The 20303-nt window shown below is 41.6% G+C and overlaps 1 protein-coding gene across 1 annotated transcript in view; it reads right to left on the bottom strand.

Moving 5' to 3' along the window:
* Positions 1-20303, bottom strand: part of LOC306788818 (CUB and sushi domain-containing protein 1-like) — a gene marked incomplete at both ends in the record, with an annotated part of 359256 nt that overhangs the window by 256329 nt on the left and 82624 nt on the right. The window contains one exon of the mRNA XM_079284484.1: positions 11912-12128. Coding sequence (XP_079140610.1) covers positions 11912-12128 — 217 coding nt within the window. The remainder of the gene's footprint in view (positions 1-11911; positions 12129-20303) is intronic.

The raw sequence follows: 20303 nt of genomic DNA, 5'->3' as shown, positions 1-20303 counted from the left end.
GTTCGTCATTTTTAGATGAAGTGGTGCTTTTGGTCGACCATTTGGCTGAAAGTTTTTAAAGTGTGAAGCATGAAAATAACTTATTTCCTGATGTATAAATAAAACGGAAAAGCTGGAAAAGTGGAGAGCATCATTTGGTTTTTGCCTCTGATATCAAAGCGCTTTCCTCTCTGTACTTTGATGTATCTGTAGGAAAAAAAAAGGGATTCTGTTGGAGGCATTTCAAACTCTGGCTTTTTACCATCCCGCCTTTCCACCTTGATGTGTTTGAAACAAACATTATTTTTTCGGTATTTTCAGGAAGTGTAGATTCCATTTTACAGCTCAACAAACACCCAAAGGGAGCAGAAACAACATGATGATTTTCTGGATAAATGCCAGTTCAGATGTTCTACGAATGACAGCCAGCCATTCAGCCAGCCGGTTAGTCAGTAAGTCAACCAGTGTGGAAAGGAGTGCCAGGGGCCTCGTGCCTAAATGCCTGTGCACATTACATCCTATGATGTATGCTGTTTTGAAATGCAAAATATAAATCAACCGCTATGCCTAAGGGATAGCGCTAAATAAGAGAGCATACGAAATGGCTGTTACTATAGATCTGACTGTTGCAAGAGTGTCACAATTGACATGTATCGGAGTTGATAATTTAGCACTGTCTCCGAGTGGAAATAGGAATGTGTAATGTGATAATCGATGTATAACTGTAGGAAAGTCATCGTTTTGGTTTACTTCAGTACAGGTAAATCAGATCGCACGTTACAGAACAGCAAAACTACGTTATCATGAGGATGACGATGGTGATCGGGATGATCGTAAAACATGCTTTCTTGTTGGAAATGAATCAAAATGTTTTATTTTGATTCCATTCAAACAATGGATTTATTTGCATTTTCATTCCTCTTGATCACTGTTCATGAAATGTAGAAAAGACAAATGCAAGATCAGTGTGTGCATGTTTAAGTCCAAACAAGGAAGACTTCACAGATTTGAACTATAACAACAGCTGTGGCATTAAAGATGAATGTGATGACATCCGAGTAAAAGTAGCACTGTCAAAAAATGTAACATCTAACAAAGTGAAGAGCAGCATTGAAACATTTAGGAGTCATACATATTGAGGTAGATTTTATGAAAGTAGGTTCATGATTGCAATGAAGTAATAGGGCGCATTAAGTTTAGATAACTAAAACAAAAAGATTGAAAATGAGAGAAAAATCAACAATTCCAATATTTGGATGAAACAAACAAAGAGAATTAAAGCACAGACATGAATCGTACCACGTCCCTGCAGCTCCTTTCCTTATCACACATCTGTGGGAGGCATAGTTTGGTGTCAGAGACATCTTTCTGTACATTAGCTGTCAATCACTTGTGTGCAAGCCAGCTGCACCTGTACCTTCCAACAGCAGCTACCACAGTTGGGCAATTAAAAATACAGCAGTAACTGACAGACAAATAGAAAAGACCCTACCAGACACTCCAAAGGCCCACTAAAACCTATCTTTTATATAATGCAGCGTTTTGGTTTGTTGATGCTGTGTTCATTTCTCTCTGTGTGATCCAATATTGTAGCTCTGGTGGATTAGTGACAAGAAGAACACTTCATTGCAGGTTCTGTTTCCAGAGTCAAGAAATGCAGGAACAACTTTTGAGTGGATGAAATACAGTTAAAGGAGAACCTTAAATTGCAATACAGAGGATTCAGCATTATTATAGCAGCAAACAACTATTTGCTGTGTAAAAATACAGCAGAGTAATGTCTACCTGAGCAGAGAATGAAGTCCCTCTCCTCTCTGTGTGTTGTAATCTGAGCTTCTCTCTGCTTTCTTGAAATAGCCGGGCCGTCAGCACATGCTTTGTTCAAAGCATGTTCATGCATGTGAGCGTGCACCACTGGCATCACTGGCACAGTCATTGTTCTGCACTCTACTCATGCACTGTCTACTGCTGACAAAGCAGTCACAACCGACGGCGTTGTCCCGCTTTGGCTCCCCGTCAGGTAAACACAGTTAGCTCGGCCAGTAGTTTGCACTGTTGCCACTGTTAGCGACGAGCCACAGCTCAGCCGGCACCTTGTTAGGAGGCAATAGGAACGCTTAATTCTGAATGCATAATTCTGAGTGTGCTTAGATGAACAAATGCGTGAAACTTTCAACCAGACGGGGCAGTGAATCACAGTGTTTTCATCTAGAATAACTCGTTAAACTCATCTGATTTGATTTACTGGCATATATAAAGAGGATTGTGTCTTTACAGCTGTAACATACAATTGTGTGGCTATGAATGGCACGGTGAGGCGCTTTTGTTTGAGCTCATTATTGTTTCTCTGGAAGTTTGTCACCTCCAGATCATTTACTGCCGCAAATAGCAGCAGAATAGCATATGGGTACAAGAAAACCACACTTCGATGTGAATGACACCACAGTGGGTGGCCAATGCTCATGGTGAACTATTCATGAGTGTTCATGTCATTTAGATTGCCTTATCCAGTAGTGCTATGTTTTGAATTGTCATGTTGATTTTTGTTGATGCTTTTGTTGTTTTGCGTGTTCTGCTTGGGGTGAGATCTGTTTTGGGAACCTCTGGAGTTGTGTTCTTTTTATTCTTTACTTTCTTTTCTTCTTGTTGTCACTGTATCTTATAACCCTGTTTTTTTCTAGCACGTAGCTTGAATGTTCTGTCATTGTGCAAAACAAACTAATGTAGAAAGTCAGATAATTCACTGAAGTGAAACTTTTGTGACACGGCTGGATTCACGGTAAATTCAACTTTAACTGCAAATGTCTGACGAAATGTGACTAGATTTCAAATTTGGCAGCTAATTACAGACGGGATCATTTAGGACGTGTGTGTATGCACGTCTGTCTGGCCACTGGCACACATTTTCTCACTTTTTCCCTCTCGTCATCCTATGGTGTGACTCTGCTGTAGTCCACCTCTGTAACTTTCTATTTCTATTGCCTCATCTCTCCTTCTGTGTATCCCCCCCCCCCCGCTGTGTCTCATCAGTAACAGGTGTTCGGTGAGGCAGGAGGCCTGCGAATATAAATGTTCTCATCAGTCCAACAGTCCAGCCCAACAGCTGAACTCAGCATCAGTCCACAGCATGCTCCAGCTATCATACCTCCTCCTGGTCACTTTCATTCTTGACAACAATACACATTCATTTTTTTCTGCTGACAAAATGCTTCCTGCTAGCTTGGAATCTGGGGTATAGAGTTTGTGAATCCTAAAGAGAAAACCAAAGCGTCATTAAGTTCAAACTGTTTTTGGTTAGGTTTTGGATTTTTGACTTCACACATTTTGGCAGTGTTAAAAGACTTTGACCGGATATATATATATAACTGCTGGTCGTCCTTTAACCAAGGTTGGTGGTTCAATCCCCGGCTCCTGCTATCAGCATGTCGAAGTGTCCCTGAGCGAGACACTGAACACACAGCAGCCTACTGCTCCTAAATGCTTGGGATGGCTGAAATGCAGAGGTCAAATTTCATGAATGTACCTGTATGTATATTATGACTCAAATAAAGTTTAAGTTAAAGTTAGTATTTGCTTCTTTTCTCTGTTTCTATATCTCATTGTAAATTCAATATTTTGGGGGTTTTTTTAACTGTTGGTCAGTAGCGCAGTCAGATAAGAAATCTGAAGACACATTGGGCCATTTTTAACTCTTCTCTGACAGACTAGTTTATGGACTGTAGAATTAATTTATGATTGGAAACATAATGGACAGATTTTTCAATAACAATAAGTGTTAGCTGCAACCCCATAAAACATGACAGGGCTTGCACCAAATATAAACAGCTTACTGCCCCAGCGACAATGGAAGCTGCATATTCAGCCATATTCTGGCAAATAAAAGACAATGTCTGGATCATACTGAGCATTCAGACAAGCAGTAAAGAAAAGGATTGCTACATGAGCAGTTTGGAAAGCTTTTATGGACATTTTGATCCTTTTTTCCTGCTTCCAAACGGTTTGGAATTTATTGTAACTACTGTGACTCCATGCTGATTGCAGCTGCATCCTCTAAGAAGGAGCAAGCTACAGATTTTTTAAAAGTCACCTTTTAAACGTACCAGAGGAGGAGAGTCTGTATAATTAGTACAATCAAAACATATAGTGTTCAGTGGAATGTTCCTTTAAGCCCACACTGCAGTTGTAACTGGTGTTAACTACTGTGTGGCTTCAGCGCTCAGTTGGACAGACAGTTGAAAAACATGCATAAACATCAGGATGAGAATAAAAAATTCAAAATGATTATCCGGTAGAGCTCATGCATATTCTTTTTTTTTTTGTTTCCATCTCCGTTCAACTCTTATCGTAATGTCAAAAGTGCGCTAAACTTTCTGATGTGTTGGTGACAAGTCGAAGCAGCTTAGAGAATTATCAAGAATACAATAAGACACAGACAGACGGACAGAACTACCAACCGCAGAGGGACTTAGTTCTACCAGCTTTAGCATCCTCTGCGTGTGCATGTGTGTGTGTGTGTGTGTGTTTGTGAGTTCCTCTTTGGTCTCATGTCTCTTTCTCTATGTGCTTCTGTCTCTCCCTCTCCCTCCCCCAGCAGCCCTACCTTCTCTTTCGCTCCTCACTTCTCTCATTCCTTGCCTAGCGGTAGTCCTGGATTAGTTCCATTGCCTGGTTATCTAGTGTTGGCCTATTTTTCTCAGAAAAGTACAGTTTTTAATCTGCAGTTACGGGGGGTAGTCTAAGTTTGCGTGGGTGTAAATGTGTGTGCGTGTGTTCAAAAGATGTTATCTAGATGTGTGTTTCGTATTGAGAGTTGTGAAGATCATTTTTTCAAATGTTACCCATCAGTATATTCATTGTTACTTGGACAATACTTGTTTGATTCTGTTCTGACTGCGCTACTGAGAAATCTATACAAACATCTCAACTAGCAGCTGCAGCAATAGCCAGGAGCCTTTGTGTAAACATATGACATATGTAGTAAATAAAATATATGTTGAAAAATATTAAACCGACTCAATTAAGAAATAATACATTCTTTGGATAAATTTAGCTTGCATCTTCCTTGATTAAGTATTATTCCTATTTGTTAATCAAGGCATTATTCCCCTTTTTTGTTTTTGTCATTTACATTATGACACCAATACTTTTAGAAGGATTACATTTGAGCAGAAACTATAATCATGTACATTTATGAGATCTTCTGAAATTTTCTTGACATTATAACCCCCCCCCCCTTTCCTCACTGCCATTATTATTCAAGCTACAGTAAATTAATAAATACATACACCACTAGGTGCTTGAGAAAGCCAAAACATGATCAAGCGAAACTGAGAGGAGAAGAGCACAGAAGAGGGTGAGGAAGGGTAGAAGGGAGAGCAGAGAAGGAAAGGTTTGACAGCTGAATAAATGAACCAGGAAGTTAAAGTTCGTGAGCAATGATGCAAACATTTCTGAAAACTAGTGGTAGTGTGTGTGTGTGTGTGTGTGTGTGTGTAGGTGTTTATGCCTACGTATGTGTGTATTAGTTCTGTTTCTCAATTATTACTGGTCGTTTTAAGTCATATAGGCTAAAGGAGTATTTAGATGCGGAGTCAGTGATTCCAATACCACACACTATTTGTCAAATTCAGCAAATATCTCTTCGCGGTTTTAATTTTGTTACGAAGGCTGAATCCACGCTCTGCTGCCGCACTGGACACTGCACTTACCAGACATGCTGAACGCGGGATTTCCTGATCCTGCCTCCACTCCGCTTCACTGGGAGGACGTCCCGCAGCATGCAACCCTTTTACATCAGTGGCTCAGCTGCACTGTCTGGAGTTTTCCGTCATCATTGAAAACAATTCAGTCAACAATTCAGTCAAATGTTCCGTTAACGCTGGTTCTTACTATGGAAGGTGACCTCTTTCCCTCTCACATTACACACATGCACAAACGCTAAACAAACATTTTCATAACATGATGTTTCGTTGATGATTTTGCTTTAGCAATACAACAGGCCTACATCTTAAAGAGCAACTTTGAGGTTGACCATTCCAACATGTACCGAAGAAATATCCATATATGTTTATTCTTGATTTTTTTGGATCAGCCATAAGAGGGCAGGTACAACAATAATAGACATGGACCCAGGAGTGGACCAGGGAAAACCTTGTGGTTTGAGCAGATCCTGTGGCAGACTGGCAGCTGTTTTGGTTCGTGACTCGTGTTGACTAACGTTTGCTACATGCTCTTCACCATTAAATTAGCAACTGCTGGTTGCATTGAAAAAAACATTTCACGTATTCCTTCCAGCTGAATTTGTGCTGGTCTATGACAAATACAACCACTGGCACCGGCAGAAGCAGAGGCTGCAGATGAGGACAGACGTGTCCTTTAGCTGTTAACGTTCCAAAAATAATTGTATTATTTTAATTAGAATGCAATTTAGTCTTGGCCTCATCTCACGGTTTAAATGCCATTTCAGTGACTTTTTTCAGCATGAAGAGAGCAGAATACCACAGTGAAAAGACCACTTTTACGAAACAAAGGTACAGACACGTGTATTACTGTTGATTAGAATGTAATACTTAATTCACATTTGCAAAACATCTAAAAGTTTCCCCAAAAGTATAAGTCCACATTGTTTAAGTCTGTCAATACCTAAATGATTGGGTACCCAGTGAAACAGGTTTTATAAAGGCTGTGAGGCATCAGCAGTCTGAGTTAATCAAGTCAAGTGGATAGACTGTCTTTTTTGTGTAAAAATCTCTCTTTGTGTTTCCTGGAATTTTGAACAACATTGGAAGATATCAACATGATTTGTCTAACTCAAGAGCATTGAAGCAGGTGGAATGAATAAAGCAAGCAAACCCTGTTTCAACATTCATACGGGCACCTGACTGTTGATTAAAGACACAATTCTGAACCCATCCATCTGATATTGGCCGCAGCAGAGTTCCCTAAACACATTTAGCTAAATAGTAGTTCATATCAGGTAATAGTCTTGCCACAGTAGTCAGTGTTACCAGTCTTACGCAGCGTTCTGGCATACGCCGATTATATACTTGCCCATCCTCCTCACCCACGTTTCCCTTTTAAAATAATAACAAAATAAAAGTCATTAATTTCCTTTTTGCGTATCAGCAGCCGCAAAGTGGGTACATGGTGAGCTGCTGACAGAGGACCTCCAGGGTACATGAGTAAGAATGTCAATGGTTTGCCCCGCTGTACCCTCTGACCTGACTCCATAACGTCTCTCCATCTGGCTCTGAGAAACTTGAAGTAAGATAAAATACAGCAGTACCTAAAATAAAATATACATTTTATATTTAGTAGAAGGGAAGACTGGTTTAAGTGTGGATCAGATTCAAGAAGGTTTGGTAAATTCTAACTGTTATTGGCAACAAATTATGCAAATGAAATACAACACGTTGTTTGTCCTTGCCTCTAGAAGGGCAGAAGTGTTTTCCGATCTGATGTCCCTAAAAATGTATCTTCTTTACGAACGCTATAGTTCACGGTGCAAGATTATAAAATGGGAACATTTGAATGACTTTTCAACAGCTCTCAACATGTTGACGGCAACTGGTGGCTCATAGCTAACGATGCTATCGGCGCTAACAGTGCAAACTACAGCAAAAGTGCAGACAGAGCTACCTCAGTGTTTACCTCAGTGGGGAACCAGAGGGTGTTATCAGCTGTAGAGCAGTGCAGAGCGGCGGCTGTGAGCTTGCCAGTGGAACACGGTCTCATGCACGAACATGCCTTAAAAGCACACATAGCTATGTCAACAAAGCAAGGACAAGATCTGACATCAACCCGCACAGAGGGAGAGCGACTTCATTCTCTGCTCAGGTAGAAAGTTCCTTTTAATCACCACATCCCCGACTAACATGTCACATTCCCAGTGACACCTGGATGTGACAAAGGCTCAGACAGTCTTAACTGGTAGAGGATTTAAAACACCTTAAGACAGTGAATATGACAAACTGTACAAACTGTATTAAGCACGTGTTAGAAAGAGAACTAGGACACTTTACAGAAGCCAGACATTACATCAGAGACATCCAATACACCAGTAAGTGCAATAAATATTATGATACTCGTGATACTAAAAGGCAAGTCCATCTTTTGAGTCTCCCTCACTAACAGCCTGTAGGCTTGAGTGACGGCTGTAAAAAGTTTTACGTTTCTTCTTCAATGATGAAAAAATCATGAATAATCGCTTGGGAACTTTTCAGACCCCTTCAATATTTTCCTCATCTCTGCTGTGCATCAATGTGGGCAGTATGGTTAACAGTTTGGTTAAAGTACTGTGCATCTCAACACACCACTTCAACAAACTATGACTCAGGGAATGTGGACTTCATACTGTCTTTCTTGTACACTATAAACCACTGGCAAAGAGCAGGCAGTGGTTCCTGTATGAGAGAAGCTTTTCAATTTCAGAAAGAAATATTTTTACACTGTTGACATCTGTCATCAGAGCGAGTGGGATGAAGTGGAGTTACCACTGCTGACGCAGCACTGCGGCTGGTAAGAAGAGGCCACAGATGCCGGATCAGCCCTTCTTCTATATACGAGATTGCAGCATTCCCCACACACAAGGTCAGAGGGCAGTTGGAGGGGTGGCTGTGAGAGAAAGATATATCCTGCCTCTTCTGTGCTTCTCTTGGCTCCATCCCACTGTTCATGTGGGCAGCCTGATGGGTTCATATCAGCAAGTCTTGCACCATTCAGCCAGAAGCTGAGAGGAGAGTGTGTTAGGTCAACCGACTGACCACTGCCCTCGTAGAGCTCAGACAGACAAAAGGCAGCAGCTGGATAATTGGAATCAGCTCTTACATTTATGTACAAATATAACTTACACTCTAACAAGCAAAGGGGGGATGGTAATAGCTACCAACACTCAGCTGGAGGAAGCCTTACAATCTGGACTGAAGCTTTGCCCACAGTGACACACACCAGGCCAGACCTGAGGGCACAAAAGAAGGCCGACCAGTGGTCTCATTTCAGCACTATGCTGCCTGTCATGCTGCATGTCCACACCATTCAGAGAAGTGCGTCCATCAACAGAGGAGCTGAGCCGAGTAGAGAATGAGAACGCAACTCCTAGCTTAGTCACTTGCTCTAAATGGCATTGGGAATAGGTTCACTGTGAGCGCTCATTGACTGCACTTAAGGCCAGAAGCTCGAGTCTAGAAGAAACTAATGCACCACTCCTCTACAGAACTTCTACATCTGAGGGCTTGCAGCGGAAAAAAATAGTTTAAATACACCTGGTATGCTTGGGTGGCTAGCCGATAATGCGAGTGCCAAATATCTCCAGGGCTAATTAACGCCAGAGGCAAATCCGCCAATCTGGCAATGGGTTACAGCTGCCACTTCACTTACCACTGCAGTTATCTACATCAACCATTTTATAAAAACAATTTGATGAATTGTCCTAAAATAAGCAGAAATAAACTGCATTCAACATTTCAAACAGACTGCAGCGTCGCTGGACTTTCAATGAATGCAGCGTCATCCTGTCCGCTCGACTGCGCTGCGTTGTGGCCTCTGTGCTCCGCCTGTATGTCTGTGAGTGTGTACCCCGCTCTGGGTCAAACAGACCTGCAGCCCTTCATACATCCATGACACACACAGAGAGCAGAAGACAGAGAGATGGAGACAGCAATGTGAGTCGGTCGCTACGATTTGATGAAGTCCAAACCTTACCTGAGCACCGTTATTGGCTGGGGGCTTCCCACCCACTGCCCAAAGCTGACACCCAGATGAACACAGCAAAATATGGAGGAAAGAGAAAACAGCAGAGAGCAGGGTCTCTGCAAATACAGACACTGCAACACACTTGTCATTGATCATAAGTGATGATTCAGAGGGATTGATCGTGACATCAAATCTGAAGGACGAGTGCTTTTAAAGCTATCTTTCGTTATGCTGTCTTCAAGTGTAAAACATCAAGTAGACCTCTTGGAGAACACAAGAAGGTGGAAAGCTAAACCAAGGAATCCTGGTGAGAAGATGAACCTGTTTTTAAGAGAATCTTTTTGTTTTCGTTCAACTAAAGTGCATGGCTGATCCTAAACTGATCACAGCAGAGGAATGATGATTTAATAAAATGAGTGTTGAAGAAATAAAGTATAAAAAAATCAATTGTGGTTTGTACTATATTGGGGAATTTCACATTTCAGATATCATATCACTTTCTCTTCATTTGCTTCAGTATACTTAATAGCTTTTCAAGGTAATTTCACAGACACATGCTGACATTTTGGAAATAAACATTGTAAAGGACGAGTACAGTGAAGAATAACATAAGCCCAAACTAAATGTATTGACCCTAACGGCATGCTGTGGATCTAAAACACAAGCTGAAGGATGCGGGTGAGCTCAAGCTCCCCAAAGAGCTGTTATAATAACCTACACTAAATACATATGACAAGCACCATGCTGAACAGATCAGGGTGGTAATTCAGAGTTGAGTTTTGGGATTTAATTTGATAAAAAAAAAAGTTGTATGTATTCACACATCAAAGTAATTGTCGAGTAAATGTCAATAGACAAAGGAGGCTTGTGTGCCACAAACAAACGCTTCTCATCACAACTAACAGTCTCAAACACTTGGAAATGTGAATTTCCCAGAGCCACGATAATCTAAATACTCTTTCATACTTCTATTAAGCAATGATGTACATTATAACTGATGGAAAGCACATGGTTCATTTATGAATATAGAGTACACTTTAGTACAGTGTTCCAAGCTCCACTATTCTCCTCTAGCCAGTAGCAAATAAAAGTGTTCTACTCAAAGGCTGACACATAATACAGCTACATCACGTTTTCAAAGAAAAACCCACAGTTATCCATAACTGCACCACCAACCTCAAACACTACTTGGTGCATTCCCAGCTTGTCCCTCCTACACACAAGCCGAGCACTATGAATAAGCTGCGCACAGTTTGCCAGCTCTGTAGATGTTCTGCTCTATCTGCCCCCTTTTGCAACATTACAGTCCTACAACTCACCAAATACTGGTGCTGCCAATCCTTCCATGACTTATATTTCCCTGCACACTTTTGTTGGTAAACAAATAAGAGATTTAAAGATTTAAATGACCCACTAAATAGATTATCTGCAGTTTAACCGCAAACTGACGATGTTGCAGTTTGAAATGCATAGCCTAGCATAATGCATGCAATAAATAAACCCATTTCTGTTCTGCTTCGCTCCATCTTCAGATTAATCTTTTACAAAGAAGTTAAATCCTTACCCTTTGCAGCAAAGTATTTTTTAGCCTTTTCATTGTATTTGCCGTAGCCCTTAGGAGGGCCTTTATTTCTTCCCACTGTAATACATAGGTACAATGGAACAAGCCCGGCATGCTGGTTCACAGGCCCACATGGTTTATCAGAAGCCCCTGCAGCCTAAATTAAACTGTTGAACGTTCCTTGATAAGCTCAAGGCCATGCAAAGAAATGTAGTTGTCTGTTGAAGAAAAGACTAACAGCCTGTATATTCCAGTGTATTGCGTTACAGATTACATTTTTAATCCCCTGGTTTTCCCAACCGTTGCTCTGTCAAAGTTCATGCTTTTGTTGAATCTCAATGTATTTGTCAAACTTCTTTGGAAAACATGGTTTGTGCATGGTTTGGAAAACCATGCACGAAAACTGGTGTCCTTTTTTTAAACTACTTCTGCATATGACAGGGGAAAGAAACACAAATTAAGGCTGACGCGTGTCATTTGGCGACTAGGGAGGAATAAGCATTCAACGTTGGTGTCCCAATGTCAAGTTTCTGTTCAGAGGAGGTAGATGGTGCTGGAGGAGAGGGCCGGCTATACGCAAACTGTGACAGTCAGAGAGGTTTGATGTGAAAGAGGAAAGAGAGAGAACAACAGAGGAGCAGGAGAGAAGATCGCACTGTAAATGAAAGAGTTATTTCTAACCTCAGTTTTAAGTTGCCAGGCGATGGTTGTCCATCGTAAACTGATACGATATCAAAGTCTTCCTCCAGAGCCAGCGTGACGAAGGTTAGCTGGATTCGGTTCCTCTCCCCTGTTATTATCAGCCATGTACAGTTGGCGTAGTTGGGATAGCCGTGGGGGAAACCCGGCGACTCTATAGTGCCATTCAGTCCTTGGACTACACCGCCACATGATTCAGCTGGAAGAGAGAGACGAGACAAAACCACATTCGATTATCAGGAGCTCAAATCTGCCTCCTGCATCACATAATATCATTTCGGATGGATGTAAAACCATGCTTTGCAGTCCTGCCTTGCATACTTCAGATTTCAAAGGGACAGATGTTTGTCTTGAATGTTTGTCAAGACAGAGAATGTAGATAAAAGTTAATCATACAAGTTGTATCATATATCCTCCAACATCTTTACAAATAATTGAATAGGTTGTGTTTTACACAATTCACTGAGCACAGCTTAAATATGCACTATGTGCCACGCCAAGTGTTGCAGTGTAACAAGCACCTGTCCTCACATGCAACTCCAACACAATGCAACACATGCCTCACAGCCTCACATGACACCAGAGCATATGGCATGTGAAGCTGTCATGCAGAGCCTGAATATGAGTACATACAGTTCTGTATATTATTTAGATGTAAGTGCTGCGATCTACTGATCTCTAACCAGAAATAACATCCCATGACACACGCACAGAATACTGTATGGTGTTGTTTTAACAGCTTATGTACCACGTGAACACATCGCTCACTCATTAATAATCCAAAGACAATACACACTGCAGGTTTTAGGGTTATGGGGTTTCGGGTCACATTGAACATAGAGTTTACATGTATATATATCTTTAACATTAACTGCATGGACATGCACATGCACGCATACAAACGAAGCCAGCTCATATGCAGCTACTTGTGTTTTAAGAGCAAAAGCGTTAAAAAATATATTTCTGGAAATGCTGCACATCACTGTATGGCTGAAATGATCCAATGTATCACACATAATATTACTGTTTCTTCAAAATATGGTCTGCTAGAAGGTTAAAGTATGATTATTATTATGCAACTAAAACCTTATTTAAATTGATTTTGAAGTTAGAGAAACCTCATTGCCATAGAGGAAAGATGTCTCAGCTGACACTATTATGAGGTGGGATATGATCCGATGTAGAGTACAACTCTCTCTTCCACCACCTTTATGCTGTTTGAGCAGCATGTTCGGATCTCGACATTTCCGCTGGGTGTCAGTCGCTGCTGAATACTTGTATATGCATGTCTGGCATACTTCACAGGAGACTATATACAGCTGGCTATTGTAGGTTTTGAAGAATTCATGAACAGCTGTTAACTGTCTGTGTTGAGCAAGAGACAAAAAAACAGTAAATTAGTAATAAAGCAGCTCTTAAAGCTGCCAAAAGCGAGGCTAATGTGTGACAAATCTGGTCCAAGCTATACACGTAACTGCCGCAACTGCAACAAAGCAGAGCCAGAACTCAACAAAGGCAGAGCAAAACGTAAAGCAGCTGAAGTAAGATGAGTGAGAAAGACGAACACGAGCTCGAGTAGAACAACACTGACCACATGAAGAAGCCTGTGAGAGCGAACCAATGTAGCTTACATTGAAGAAAGAAAAACGAAATGGGAAACAAAAAGTATTGAATGAAAAAAGTGCAGCACCATGTAAAAGCCAGAACTACAAACAAAATAATTATAATTTCCGGTAAAAACTAAAAAAATCAAGGTTGAAGGTACCACCCCTATGGCATACTACATGCATGCATGTCTCAACCTTCTGTGTATCTACTCCTCTCCTCATTTACAAACTCTCCTTGCACTTCTTCCCTCCATCTTTCATCTTCTGCTACTCTCCCCTCAAGAAACACTTTTTACAGTTTACTCCTAAAGCTCCTCCAGTATACAGGGCACGTAGAGCAATGTGTGTGCGTGTGTGTGCGTGTGTGTGTGACCAACATGAAAGCCAGCAGTAATTGTTTCTCAGATAGCGATGGCTATTGATTTATTAACCTTATATCACTGTAAACACACTGTTTTTCATGAACACCTACACACACACACACATACACAAAAGAAAAAATGTGTCATACACTCAAGACAACTGTCTACTTGTTTACAATCTAGTCACGCAAATGCTAACAAAACATGAATGGATGGGATGCCGTGGTTGTCTTTTCCAATCAAGATGAGATCAAAACGTCCACATTGTGCACATACCAGATGTTCTTGTTTGTCTGAAGTAACACAAAACACACAAACACACGTAAATACCTTCACACAGGCCCCAATGGACAGGCTGGCAAGAACAGAGACGTGCACACTGTATGTACATGTGCTCACACACGCACATGCACGCACACACACGCACAAACTTCAAACCATCTGGAGTGTCCAGATTAATTTCAGATTGTTCCCCACTGTCTTTCCAACCCAATTCACCGCTCCCCTCCAGTCGTCTTTGTGTGTGACTCCAGTTGTCTCTCTTTCTGTCCATGGTCTCTGCCGATGCCAGATTCCCCTCTGCCCCTTTGAGCAGATGGGATGAGTATTATTCAGCAGATATTTGCATCGAGCTGAATGCCATATTGTAGCACCACACTTGGGGCATTTCTGAAGAAGTTATTTGTCTTGCTTCTTTGTGAATGTAACATTGTTTGGCTTCCAAATTTGATATGTTAGCACGCTAACACGCACAGTGTTTGATCTTGAAAGAAAGTACTGGAGGAATAAAAACTGTGACTCGATCAAACATTAGACGAAGGGATCTTAACATCACCAATTTGGTTTTACAATTCCTCCTGAGGGGGACATTAATGCCTGTACACTTCATGGCAATTCATGTTACATTTTGCTGAACACCATAAATATCAACCTCATAGTGGCAGTAGAGGAACATTCAGTATGTGTCATCCACTAGATAGCAGAGTGTGTCTGTACAAAGGTTTTATGGCAATCCATCTAATAGTTGTTGAAATAGTTGAGTCTGGACCAAAGTGGTAGACCCGCTCACCGACCATCACTAGTGTGGCTTAAATAGTTCACTAAATGTTGGTTCTGGCAATACAAATGTCTTCTTGAAGCTATTTTGCAGGGGCAAATCAATGACAGTCAGCCAGCTGAGTGGTGCCTGACTGAACAATATTTGAGACAATGTTTTCACCTGCCTGACTCAATACATGTACAGTCTATTGTTTTCATTGTCAGAACTTTTGAAATTTATTTTGGTCTGCAATCGATAATGGAGACAATTAGACAACTACTCTTCATATATTCAAAAAGTTGAAGGGCAATTACTTAATTGCCACAGTTGAAAAACAATACAACATAATCATAGAACGGAAAGATTGCTGGATGTGCCAACTGACCCATCGACATTCAGGGGAATGAATGTAAGAGGAAATAGAAGGAAAAAACAACAACATAATATGAAGGTATAAATGTGTAAGTTACACATTCTAAATGTGTACATGTATTGCCAGGCTGGTTTTGTGGATGTTGAGCCAGTCATGGTTAAAACCTTGTGTAACAGTGACACTCGTTACCTGGAGAGGGTCTTAGGAGATATTTATTTCTATGTTAGTTTCTACATAAAAAAAGCTGTGGACTTAACATTAGCAGAGTAAGCCAACACATCAAAAGTATACTTAAAGTACAAACATGCTGCTTTTGCTTTTTTGATGAATGCAACAGTTATTAAAGAGCGACCGAGCTTTACAGCAACAGTGTTGTTCCTCAATCTCAATGTCTTCTGTCTCGAGGGCCAAGTTCTATCTTTATATTTTAACCTGTTTTTGCTGCTGATCACATTGACATCCTGAATATATCTTTCAAACATATATTGTAGATTCTGTCTACTCTGAAATCGCTTTTTTTTCATTTTCCAGAAATGACAGTGTGGGCTCCATGGTAACTCTGACAGCTTGACGGAGTAAATGTTAAACGGACTGTACTTGTATAGCGCGTTTCTAGTCTTCTGACCACTCAAAGCGCTTTTACACTACATGTCATCATTCATCCATTCACACCTATTCGTACACATCAGGACTCTAACTAACTTTCACACACCGCAGGAACAGCCTGCAGGAGCAATTTGGGGTTAAGTGTCTTGCTAAAGGACACATCGACACGGACTAGCGCAGCCTGGGATCGAACCCGTACGTTAAATAGCAGCTCCAGACACATGCATAGAAAAACATGCTGTTGTGTGACAACACTCAGACACATACAAAAATGCTAACACACACACACACTGACAGTCTTCATTAAAACACAGGGCTAACTCCTACAGGTATGTTTCGTTTGATTTATATCCCACAGGCTTTGAGGCTTTTCCTCTGTTATTTATGTTCACCAGTAATTCAATTTTACGTGCAGGTCTGCAGGGCTGTACACTGATGCTGTCATGAGACATGCCCCGGGTTAAAATATAGATAGCCACTTCAGTATTTCTCCACATTTAACAAGTATTCCCTGCAGCTGCATGCCACATGTTAGCAATCAAATCGAAGCAACATGATTATCTGCATTTTACACTTCTACACAATAGAGGTGTTGGATATTTCTAATGCAGATGAAAATGAATTATTTCTCAATCATTTGTGCCCAGCAACCCAAACAAAGTCTGCATTGTTAAGTAATAATTGGAACAGTGCACAAATCGACATAACAATCAGACAGGTTGTTAAATTTTAGGTGTTGAGAAGCGGCAGAGAGGTGGAGCGCTCCAGTGGAACCTGACCCCAAGGTCCCTGGCTCATAAATCATATACTGGTCTCTTTCCACGGCGTGCTGGGCCACGAATCAAATGCATCTTTCTAAGTTACGCTGTGTAGAACTATCGACTGCAGTGATTCAATACCGGCTATGAAAAGAAAGAGAGGAGAGGAGAAATCTGTTGTCTATTTGTCTGCTCTCCTTGTTGTCTTTCCCAGCTCTTCTCTTGTACCACCCCTCCTTCTTTTTCATTGTCTCTGTGTCAGAATCATTGTGTCTCTTCCACATTATGTTCGTCTCTCTGTGACCGTCCATCTCTGGATCTACCCCATCTACTGTATATCTCACTCTCTCCAGCATCCTGTCCATCCGTGCTGTCTTTATAACACCGGTATTATAACCATCCCTGTACTTACCGTGCATCTCTTGCTCCCTCACTCTCTTCCTTCCTGCAGCTTCATTCCTCTCCATCTCTTTCCCCAGCTCTCTGTCATCACCTCCCTCTTCCCTTCCTTCTGCCCTGCTCTCTCTTCCCTTCGTCCCTCTCGCTTCCCCCTCTTTTGCCACAATTATCTCTGTATTAGTATCATGGCATCTCTCTCTAAGTGTCATTACATTGCTGCCTGGCTTTAATCGCTATTCTAATCACTTTGTCATATTGTCTCTCTCCTGGTGTCATTATATCTATCTCTCTGTGTTTTCCTCTCTTACCCTGTGAGAGAGCGTTCGCTTGTTTTTAATCCAGCCACTCACCTGCTATATTTATCACACGAAGAACAAAAAGCACAACCTTTCTCTGTCTTTCTCGCTATCACCATTTCTCGCGCTCTCTGTCAGCCCACTGTCAAACATTTTAAGTAAATGGGACTGCCGTTAGAGTCAAGCTTTCAGGCCATTTAGCTGGTGGAGATAAAAGCAGGTCTCTGGAAAATAACATGAAAGTCCATCTATGCAGTTAACTATCTTGGAATCTGTTTCTAAGATGCTTGTGTTCTCCCGTGAAAGCAATTACTCTCGACACGTATTTTGGATTTTTTACAGCCATCTTGATGTTCATTCTGAATTCATAATGAAAGAGTGCGACTTCGGTCCATGCAACTTGCAACTAATGTGTTGGAAAAAACAAATCCTTCAAAATGCAATACTTGTGGTCTGTGTGATTACTTTTTGAGAGTGAGATGACACTGTGCAAAGTTTGCTTGTGCTAACAAGTAAACAAAGTGTGAAAATTAATTAAAAAGCGAACATGCAAACTAATGAATGCTGAACAAACGATGTTGAAAATTCTACCGAGCTCCTCATTACACTTCAATAAGTTGATCACAGAGCTTATTTGTCAAACACAAGATGAATATACTTGCCAGGTGTAAATTAGATGCACATTCAACTGTCATTTAAATCCATACTGCAGGTGATGAGATAAACAAATCGTGAGGTAAGAGACAGGACATACCAAGTCACCAGTCACCATAACAACCATGGAATAGAGGAGAGACGTGTATCATGCGCCATGTGACACACACACACACACACACACACACAGATGGAGAATCACAGAGAGACACACAGGGAGAATCAAGGCTACATCCAGAGTAAATCCCAAACATTGTCAGCAAGGAATATGGGTTGCTGTCTGAAGATAGCGGAGGATGGATGGTGTGTGAGTGTGTTGTGTGTGTTTGTGTGTACTGTAAGTAAGCAACAAAGAGACACAATCAAAGATAGGAGACCAAAATAAGGACAAAGTGAGAGAATTGCATGTGTACTTGTATTAGCACGTTTGTGTGTCGTATTGTAAAGTATTATCTTAATTTTTCATCATTCTCACTTTGAAAAACATTGACTTTGTGAGGGAAGACTCCGCGTCCGTAATCAATCAATCCTTTAACCTACAACTCAACAGCTTATGTTCTGAATAGAATGCATGGAGATGATTCAAAGGGTTTCAACCAAATACCAAACAAACTTAAGAAAAACAATAATTAGAGAGTACTTCCCTTACTAAAGGCCTTGCATCTCCCTGTGATAGCTGTGCAGCTGCACATAACACATGTTTTACAAATCATGATTGATGTATTTTTCAGCACAGATATTACTGTCTCTGCAGACATGGTTGCTCACAGGCACCGGCTGAAGTTCTGTCATTCCATTATTTGCTTCAACAGGCTGAAGAGAGCAGCCCATGCTTGTTTGTTTGGGGGTTTGGGAGCTGCTGTCGGTCCGGTGATGCCAAAGCACTGGGGGCAGTTTTATGAAGTGATGGCTAATGCAGTGCAGAACAAAACGACAGCTCATTACTAAATGTGTCGCCACAGTCAAGAAATACAAGTAGAAGACTTGCGGATTGGTCATTTTCGGGTCAAATGTTTAAAATGACATGACCGGCTGCCACATCTAAGACAGGGAGGTGAGAGGGGTGTTCGACACTGCACAGCCGTCTGAACAGAGTTTGTCTGCTTCAAGTGTAAACTTGTAGAATCGAGTGTTTCGAGTGTCAGTTTCAATATGAAGCAGTCCATATCTACTATTTCCTAAAGTGTTTGTACATCAATTGTTATTGGTCGATACAACCACCATGTCGCTTTTAATAGGTCCTATGAAAAGCATCATGAGGTTACCATTGAGGATGAATTGTTTTGCAAGTCCCCATTTTATGAGGTCTTTGAAGGTTCTCTCTGCATTAATATAGCATCAAAAAACGACTTGCTATAGTGGAGTAATGGCGACCTGAGCAGAGAATGAAGTCGCTCTCCCTCTCTGTGTTGCATTCCAAGCTTCTCTGTGCTTTGTTTACGTAGCCTGGCTGTCCATGGGTGCCTTTTAGTGCACATTAGTGCATGTGCTAGCTCAGGGATTCCCAAAGTGGGGTGCGCGCACCCCTGGGGGTGCGCGAGCTGCCTCTAGGGGGTGCGCGAGAGGAAAAATGTAATGGCGGTGCAGTCCTGTCTCCTAAAAATTACGTTCCCCCAAAACTAAAATGCATTCTCAATTACGTTTTACCACGAATGTATTTTCTCCCTGATTACGTTTGTGTTTGACATACAAATACGCTTCTCATCAACATATCTTTGCTGTACTCTAGTCTTTATGATGTTTCTGTGATCTGCCTCGCCTCTGCCCCGCCACCCACAAGTTATTGACCCGCGGCCTGTTCCGAGGGCTGAAGACCTGACGATCGGGTGCCTCACGGCGGGGACGGCTGGAGACCTCGCGTCCCAGCGCCAACGAGTGAGCGCCGCCACTCGGAACCGTAAAACCAAGTCCCGGATTTCACCCGGGGACATTCTGGAGGTATTGTGACCGGGTGATGTGCCTCGTTGCTGGGGAGGTATGAGCCGAGAGTGGCGGGGTGTTATGGAGGTATATATTACAACTCGGTGTTGTTCCCGTGCGTGGATGAGCGCATTTCTGCCGGAGACAGGCGGAGTGTTGTGGTAGTATTCTGACCGCGTAATAGGGAGAAGGAGAGGCGGTGGTGGAGAGGGAAAAATGTTAAAGAGATGGTGGAATGTATGATTGGAGAGAGAGAAGCGAAAAAGTTGGACGTGATCCCGGTGTCCAACAACACTGTCGCGCGCATCGATGCTTTGTCCGAAGACATCCTGGCTACATTAGTCGGTCGCGTGAAGAAGA

This window comes from Melanostigma gelatinosum, assembly GCF_949748355.1.
Source record: "Melanostigma gelatinosum genome assembly, chromosome: 2".
Taxonomy (NCBI): Eukaryota; Metazoa; Chordata; class Actinopteri; order Perciformes; family Zoarcidae; genus Melanostigma; species Melanostigma gelatinosum.
This window is presented reverse-complemented; position numbering and strand designations above follow the sequence as displayed.